This window comes from Megalops cyprinoides, chromosome 6, assembly GCF_013368585.1.
Source record: "Megalops cyprinoides isolate fMegCyp1 chromosome 6, fMegCyp1.pri, whole genome shotgun sequence".
NCBI lineage: Eukaryota > Metazoa > Chordata > Actinopteri > Elopiformes > Megalopidae > Megalops > Megalops cyprinoides.
This window is the reverse complement of record NC_050588.1, coordinates 37475401-37484232: the sequence shown is the minus strand read 5'-3', so window position 1 is coordinate 37484232 and position 8832 is coordinate 37475401. Positions and strand designations below refer to the sequence as shown.

General features: G+C 44.9%; 1 protein-coding gene across 1 annotated transcript; it reads right to left on the bottom strand.

Moving 5' to 3' along the window:
• Nucleotides 1–388: 388 nt before the first annotated feature.
• Nucleotides 389–6935, bottom strand: LOC118779069 (keratin, type II cytoskeletal 8-like). Its single transcript, XM_036530933.1, has 9 exons — nucleotides 6461–6935; nucleotides 5135–5343; nucleotides 4042–4102; nucleotides 3812–3907; nucleotides 3401–3565; nucleotides 2989–3114; nucleotides 2373–2593; nucleotides 1695–1744; nucleotides 389–1613 (listed from the first exon to the last, which is right to left on the bottom strand). Exons 1-9 carry the CDS (start codon nucleotides 6863–6865, stop codon nucleotides 1279–1281), a joined length of 1668 nt encoding a protein of 555 aa, XP_036386826.1. The 5' UTR covers nucleotides 6866–6935; the 3' UTR covers nucleotides 389–1278.
• Between the last annotated feature and the right edge of the window lie 1897 nt (nucleotides 6936–8832).

Below are 8832 nucleotides of genomic sequence, written 5' to 3'. Positions count from 1 at the left end.
AGTACAAAAATGGTTCGTTACGATAAAAGCAAATATTTAAAGTGACTAAAACACTTAAAATAGGTATGCCATTAAAAAAATGGCATCAGAATGAAGCCAAATTATGCCAAACAAGCTGGGCGACACACAATCTTGAAGGACAAACTTTTTTGAAGAAAAAACCGCCATTACTGAAGGTATGTGTAGTTGACTGACTTGAATTTTCAGGACACACAACATATGTTAAATTGCACATGCACGTACAAATTGCCGTCACACACAGCGGAATGTGCACACTTAAATGTCACTGTAAAAAAAGTTTTATTGCTTTAGAACAGCACACTACAACTCAAGAGTGTATGACAATGGAGGAAGAGTTTCCATCGACAGCCATGCTGACATGAACAAAATACAGTGTTGGCATCAAAAAAAAAAAAAAATTGAGAGACAGACACTTGCGTGTGCTCTAGGAACTTTGCAGGAACTTTGCAAACTGATCTCCAGCTATGGGTGGGCAGAAGAGGATTTGATTTAAGATCACGGCTTATTATTTTAGGAGATACCGGTTAAGAGTCTGGGAGAGACATAGCTTGGGTCATAATCAAACGCTACGAAATGCAAGGGGGTTACAAATATCCACCTGTGCTTTGAAAATCAGCGGTAAAAAAAATAAGTATCAACGAATCTGTTTAACTAATCAATGACTCAAATGACAGGAAACATGGAAGGATGATTGCATCGTCCCCTTCAACCAGCAGGTGAAGCAAATTCTTTGGACAGATTCATATTCGTTATCGTAATAGAGATTGTTCAACTGTAACCAGTGACTGTAAACACGAGCATCGGAGGTAACCAGGCAGAAAACTGCTGTGAATTGGTCAGCTGCATCTCATCAAATAACCTAATGCGACTTGGGCAACATTAGACTTGGACTCCATCGTGTGTTCTGAGTCATGTTATAATGTTTCGTTAAAATTGTAACAAGTTAGGGATGTCTTTAAAAAAAGTCAGCAAGCCAGATGACTCATTTGTAGGAAAATGTAAGGAATACTGACCATATGACCATATTGGGTGATAACATTGGCTTTGTTGTCTTTTGTCTGAACTACAAAAAAGTCAACTAGACACTTTACTTTGCACTTCAGATGCAAAATTGAATATGTAAACAAAACGTTGCCGATGCATGGAGTGTCAGTTGTGAAACACTCCCCGGTGATAATACTTTGAAATAGAGAGTATGAAAATATGTTAGCGCTATCCAGGGCTGTGAGGAAAACATGACACCTGTACGGTACTACGTCACTCGGAGTCCTCGATGACGTCGGAGGACTCGGACACCACTTCGCCATCCTTGGTCTCGATCATCTTGACCACGATGCTCTTCTTGGTCTGGGCGATGCTGTAGTCGCCGCCCTCAAGGCCACTGCTGACGCCACCTCCAATGCTGCCGCTAACGCCGCCGCCAACCCCGCTGCTAAAACCGCTGCTAACTCCGCTGCTGAAACCGCTGCTAACCCCGCTGCTAAAACCGCTGCTCACCCCGCTGCTAACACTGCCCCCATAGCCGCCGCCGTAGCTGCTGTAGCTGCTGTAGCTTGTTCGTGCACTCTCCATTGGGAAGGGGCTGTAGTTTGCTGTAGGAGAGAGAGAAACTTAGAGTGACGGTCACAGGAGGACAGAGGTCACTAATCTGAGTTAGGGAGGCTCAGACTTACAGCTGTAGCTCTGTTTGGAGATGTTGATGGCCTTGATGCCACTGGCCAGCCTGTTGGAGACAGAGACAAAAGAATTTAGGTTATGATGTGCAGAGATGCTCAACATATCATTGGTAATTATAGTATAAATATTGAGGCCCTGTCACTTAAATAATAACAATAATAAACATAGCTGTAAGTAAAAATTACTGGGGCAATAAGCTGTTCTTACGGTAATAATACTTATGGTGATAATGGTAGCAAGCATGGTTATACCTGTAATGCTGAGAAAGCATTTAAATATGGCAGTAAGCATTATTATTGCCACATAAGAAACATTAATTGTAATTAACAACTAATCAAAAATAATAAACAATAAACAGTCATGCTAAGCAGCTCTGGAACTCAGAGAGGCTTGAGTCTTTAACAAGTTGTTGCTATATTTTCTTAAATTCTATATGTACTGGGGCATCGGTTTTCAACTTAGTCCAGTCCGTCCCCTTGTGGTGCAATGGAAACTACTTGCGGCAGTAATCTGTATTGGCTGGGAGGTCTCCCATCCCAGCACTAACTACGCTCAGCTCAAATCAGTTTCAGCCATTCGGCTGGAGAAGGTTACAGAGTGGTATACCTGCCTGTGGGGTAGAGACAGAGGGAAAGCCTAGGCTCTTTGAGCAGTATGGTGTTAAATGGGCTCACCTGTCCTCCTCTCCTTCCAGCAGCTTCCTGTAGGTGGCGATCTCGATGTCCAGGGCCAGCTTGACGTTCATCAGGTCCTGGTACTCCCTGATCTGGCGGGCCATGTCCTGCTTTGTTCTCTGCAGTGCGTCCTCCAGGTCGTTGATGCGCATCTTGGCGTCCCTCACCGCGAGCTCCCCGCGCTCCTCCGCCTCGGCGATTTGGTTCTCCAGGTTGCCGCGCTTCGGCACAGAGACATGGCGACCGGGTGAAACTCCAGTCCACAGACCTGCTCTCTGCATATTGATCCTTTCCTTTGGTTACTTCAGTTTTCTAGGCCGTCTAGTTTCAGATTAGCACAAATTAACTTGTGGCAGTGCTTGCACTCAGTCTGGGAGTGTTGTTAGCCTGGTCTGACACTGTTGCCCAGTTACCTTGAATGGATTCACTTCCGTTCTTTTGTGTTGGAAGTCGCTCTGGATAAGAGCGTCTGCTAAACGAATGCACTGTAATGTAATGTGGTGAAATGTGATGTAATGTATGTAGACCACTGCTACACCATGTTGTCATTTGCAGACGTGAAGACACTAGCTGCTACTGAAAGCGTGGGTTAGTAAGTTGCGAGCTTGAGTGTTACCTGCCCCTTGATGATTTCAATCTCAGACTGGATCCTCAGGATTGCTCGGTTCAGGTCGCCTATCTCCTGCTTGGTGGTCCTCAGGTCATCCCCATACCTGCTAGCAGATGTCTGCATCTCCTCATACTGAAAGTAGAACAGCAAGAGCAGCACAATGTGCTTTAGTGTATGAGTCTTCAAGCTCTGTTAAAGTCACATTCTTTGATGGTGATTTGTGATGCATTAATTGAAGTGGTAGTGACTCAAACACATATGCACGCAAGTACCGCAGTGACCGGTCTGGTTTTCTTTGGTGGTAAATGTGCGCTGTATTATGTGTGACACAAAAATAAGTGGTTCCGTACATACAGCCAAATTGATGTGGTCAGGTCGGGGTGGGATTAAAGGTAACGATCAGACCGAAGGCCCTCACCTTGGTCTTGTACCAGGACTCGGCCTCGGCGCGGCTGCGGTTGGCGATGTCCTCGTACTGGGCGCGCACTTCAGCCACGATGGCATCCATGTCCAGCTTGCGGCTGTTGTCCATCTCCACCACCACGGAGGTGTCCTTGATCTGGGCCTGCAGCTCACGCAGTTCCTGAAGGGGCAGGAGGAAGAAGATGGTATTGGACACTTACGAACCTGTCGGGCTTTTTTGTGGTCTTGCATGCATATGCACCATTTTTGGTGTTTTCCCGTCATCAGTGGACTGGTGAGACTGCAGCAGATTTTAGCCTGTGTGCCTGCGTGGAGGTGGTGCTTAGCTATAATTTGAAGTGCTTTTAAAAGAGAAAATAAATGATAGAAGAGGTGTTTGCGAGCTGTAGTTGCAGCAGGGTCGAACCTCCTCGTAGATCATCCTCAGGAAGTTGATCTCGTCTGTGAGGCTATCCAGCTTGGCCTCCAGCTCCACTTTCAGCATGTAGGCCTCGTCCACGTCCTGAGAAAAGAGAGGGCAAGAGTCACGATGGCCTTATGATTCATACGCTTAAACGCTGCCTCTTTTGAGTGGAGCTGGGAGACTGCAAAAATGGAATAGAGGTTCAATAGTTATAGGTAATTCAGGTAACCCACCTTCTTGACGACCACAAATTCATTTTCGCATTCTGTGCGCTTATTGATCTCGTCTTCATATCTGAGGGAATAGAGAGGAGAGATATGTCAATCAAAGGATGCTCTTAGTGTAATTAAACTTAATGAACCATGGTCCCTGTGATCCTCAAAAATCACATCTGTTTACAAATTACTCCACGTCAGTTGTTGCAGCTGCTAAGCACCAACGTGTGTGAACAGGGTCTAAACAATGACAGAAGCAGTTCTGTCAAATGTTATGATCTAACCTGATTTGTGAGCTAGTGTTGAATATTGGATATCACAGCATTTAGATATGCCTGCAAACATCCCATCAAAATTTGTGTCAGCACCACCAATACATGGAGTTATAGCAGGGTTAAATAAATCTTTTCAGCAAATCTTTTTAGCAGAACCCAGCTTCAGCTGGTTTTAATGTGGGCTGGGTTTCTGAACATCTTTGTGAATACAAACAGCTTTGCTGTTCTCCTTGCCAGGGATATGTTCTATAAATTGTACACTAGAGGGAGACAAAACTCCTTTGTACAGCATGGCTAAGAGTCAGGGGTGTGGTTCACTTTCACTCCAGGCAGAAAGGGTTCTCTAGAACATGCTTGTACATCTTGTAATTTGAAGCTTGTAAATCATGTAATGTTGTGTTACTGCGATAAATCTTAGAACAAACTTCTGAGGTTTCGCTTTTTTATAGTACCTCTCCCTCTGAGCCAAGACAAATTTGTTAAGACCAGAAGGCACAGTGATGGGTATAGTTTTGGCAGAGAAGTTTGTGTAAGCTTTATGTCTGTCTTGTAGTCATGTGTAATGACTTCCTTTTTAGCCTGCTGGATCATAACTCTATTTACTTTTCTTTAGGGTGCTCGCTTCGTTAGGAAAGCCATTTGTCAAAATTGGCGGAAGAATGCAGCGGAATTCAACCCTATTTCTGCAGACAGTAGAGATTTTTATAGCGTGTTGCAGGAGGAGCAGAAGGTCGGTCATTGCTGCACTTCCCACATGGTAACCTTAACACGATCACTGATGAGAGATCTGACTTCTGTTTGGCTTCGACTGGCTAACCGAGCACTGCGGGACTCACTTGTTCTTGAAGTCCTCCACCAGGCCCTGCATGTTGTACAGGTCGGACTCCAGCTTCATCTTGTCGTTGCCCAGGCTGTCGAGCTGTCTCCGCAGGTTGGCGATGTAGGCCTCGAACATGGAGTCGATGTTGGAGCGGGTGGTGGTCTGGCCCTGGAGGAGGCTCCACTTGGTCTCCAGCATCTTGTTCTGCTGCTCCAGGTATCGAACCTACAGCAGAGATAAAATAGCAGGGAAGGGCGTAGCAATAAGCTTGTGTGGATTGTATGTCCGTGACTTTGCCTCTTTCTCACAAGGGCATTTGCCCAAGCTAACACAATAGCATAATTAAGATAGGAGCTTGTGCATGGCTATAACTCCAACTTAATATTTCTGCACAGTGAAATCAGGGTTATATCAGATAGTGATTCCTCTGGTTTTCCTCAGCTAATCTTATGTGCAAAACTGCTGCCACCATAACTCTTTGGGAGTTAAAAGGCACCCAGTTATTGCTAGTAAAACTCTCTATAAAGTGTACATTTTGAACAGAGGTGTTTATATTCAATCAAACAGACGGCAGAGAGAGATAAGAAGCTGGCAGGAATTACGCTTAGCTTTCCTGTTTTACTGATATGATTTACAGGTAAACAGTAAAGAGCCTAATGAAATTTTCAGCTTCCAGAGGGACTCTCTTGTAAATTCCTTAGGACTTGCGAAAGAAAAGGAAGACTGATAAGGTTAAAATGAAAAGGGCTGAAACGAAAGGAGATTGATTCATGACTTCATGTTAACAGTCCTCCTTCACCTCAGGCGTTTCTCAATCAACGGGCCACAATAAGTAATGTTTAAGTTCTTCAAAATCAATGCATCAAACAAAATAATTATTTTCTGAGACAGTGGGCCACTGTTATCCTGATCCTGTCCGGTTGTGCAAGGGGCATAAACAGTACTCCTTTGATTCATCTCCAGTAAAGTAAACACAGACCCTCACCCACCTGTGATATTATGTAACTGTCTCCCACATGTAGACTCTAACATGACTCTGTTAACCTCTTTAAATATTAACCCACTCATTTTGTACCGTCATACAAGTGTGACATTCATGGTCCCACCAGGTGCAGATAATGCAGGAGAAAGCAGAGGCTCTAGCTTCACATACTGTATGTCCTCTGGCTATAGGACAGTATCAATACGGTGTGTGACACCAAACAAAACGTTGGTATTTTGACACCTGACGGCAGCTGTATACATTCAACAGGTGCCCCCACCACGCGCCCCGCGAGAGCTGTGTACTCAACAGCGACAGCACACGCCCCCCTCACATGCAGCTCCTGCCGTTCTGCATTACCTTATCGATGAACGAGGCGAAGCGGTTGTTGAGGGTCTTGATCTGCTCCTTCTCCTGGTTGCGGACGGCCTGGATGTTGGGGTCGATCTCCAGGTTGAGGGGTGCCAGCAGGCTCTTGTTGACGGTTACCGCGGTGACGGGAGTGACCGCACCAGTACCCATGCCCATGCCCATGCCCATGCCCATACCCGCCCCCATGCCCAGGCCAATGCCACCCCCGTAAGCCGCAGAACTGGAGATGTACCCCCCAGAGACACCCAGACCGGCACCCCCCAAACCAGCCCCTAGTCCCCTGCTGGCGCCCCCATAGGAGTAGCCAGCGTAGGACCGGCTGCTGAAATTTCGGGGTGCCGATCCAGAGGTCACCACTGAGTAGCTGGTGGTCTTCCTGGTTCTGGTCGACATCTTGGTGCGTGGAGCTGTAGCTTAATAGAGGCTGGTTGTGAGAAATGCAGGGAGCCCGGTGCACTCTACTGGAAGGACTCAGAGCAGACTGAGTGTTGGCCTCCGTCCCACTTTTATCAGCCTATAGGGTGGGGAGGAGCCAGAGCCGTGCTGATTGGTCGGGGAAGGGCCCGGAGGAGCAGGAGGCAGAGCAGTTCTGGGACACTCCCATCCTGGAAGGCTGGAAAACCTGGCCTTCTAATCTCCGGCCTTTCAAAACTCTGTCTCTGCTTTACTCCCCGGAGAGCCCATACTAGCCCTGCAGGGGGGCTTTTGAAACAGTCTGCCGGGTTTATTTTCAGCTGTGTATCACAATACATGTATTTTTAACATCATCCTTATATACTCTGCAGTTATAGGATGGATATCAATGTTTATCAAAACTTTATGATTTTTTTAATGTGATTATTTTAGGGTTTGAGGTAGACATTCCAATCTTCCATTAATTTAGTAATGCTGTGAAGCAGACAAACACACAATTAAGACCAATGAAAAGCCAAACCAATGAATTTTTAACTGGTTTAATTATGTTTTGTGTATATCCAGTACAGTAGAAAAAGCACTTTTAGGAAAGACTGAAAGCATAGGGGAATGCAGGTGATCTAGCATTCACAGGAACTCTAAATGTCCTTGTCGGAGTTACTGATAGCGAAAGCATTTTACCCTGCATTACTGTCAGTGAGTCTTTTTGATGGATTTTCTACATAAGCTACATTTTTTGAAAGTGACTACAAAAAACTGAACAGCACACTATTGGACACTTTGGTGACCAAGCAGAACTCTGCTTTATGTGTCTTTTCTTTTTGAGCAGGAGTGGCTGCATCCAGAGAGAGGTAGTCTGAAGAGAGCTCTTTTCAGGGAAAGCTTGGGGTCTTTTTTTGAGGAGCACTTTCACCCCCCCACCCCCTTCCAGAGCATTCTGCCTCCTTTGCTGCATTTTCCCAGGGTGAGTCACTCTTTGGTCCGACCTCTCTGTCCTTCCCCCTTCCCCCGCTGTGGACTGCCGGTCTTTGTTACAGTATGTGTTGGAAATTATGATAAAGCTTTACTGCTTTCCTGACTTCCCTGGACTTTTTTGGAGAATGTTTTGGCAGCTCCATAGCTACACTTCCTGTTGTAAGGATTCTCCTTACTGAGGGAATTTAGTGACAAGTCAGAGGTGACAAGCCATCATACAAAATGTATTTTTTATGCACTCAAAGGGGAAGAGGTAATGCCCCACATTTACACCAAAAAATCCATAGGGAAAAGAGCAGACATTTGGTATTATAAGGTTAAGAGCCATTCATATGGCAGACAGCTTTTTATACATGCAATAATTAAGTCAGTTCAGCTATTGAGTTGATCAAATGAGTGAATTAAGTGATTAAGTGAATATTATTATATTCCTTTTCATAGTGGTTTTCTTATATATATATATATACATATCATATATATATATATATATATATATATATATATATATATATATATATATATATATATATATATATATAGTGGTTGGCTTTGTCTCAAAAAGGCCAGTGACTGACATTCTTCGGTTATCTGCAGATTGAAGAGCAGACACCACTTCTGCCTCTGACCCACTGTTGTGTTTCCCCTGACCTCTCTCAGGTATTTAGCCTGACAGCTGATTGACTTACTGCTTTGTTTGCCGGGTAATGGGTAAGCTTAGCACTCAGGAGGCTTAAAGAGTAAACCTAACCTTGATAGTCATAACAATCTTGATAACTAAGTGTCAGATAATATGCATGTTTTCGGGGGGAATACCTTTAAACCGGAGAAGCTGAGTGATACCTCTGCTACGTGTGGTGCTGTTTGCGTGAGCAGACCCTTGTACCTTGCCATAGGTGTGTCACTGTTAAACAATAGTCTAAAGGTGAGCTGTATGTGTATAACTGTAGGAATTCAGCAGGACTGGAGGACAC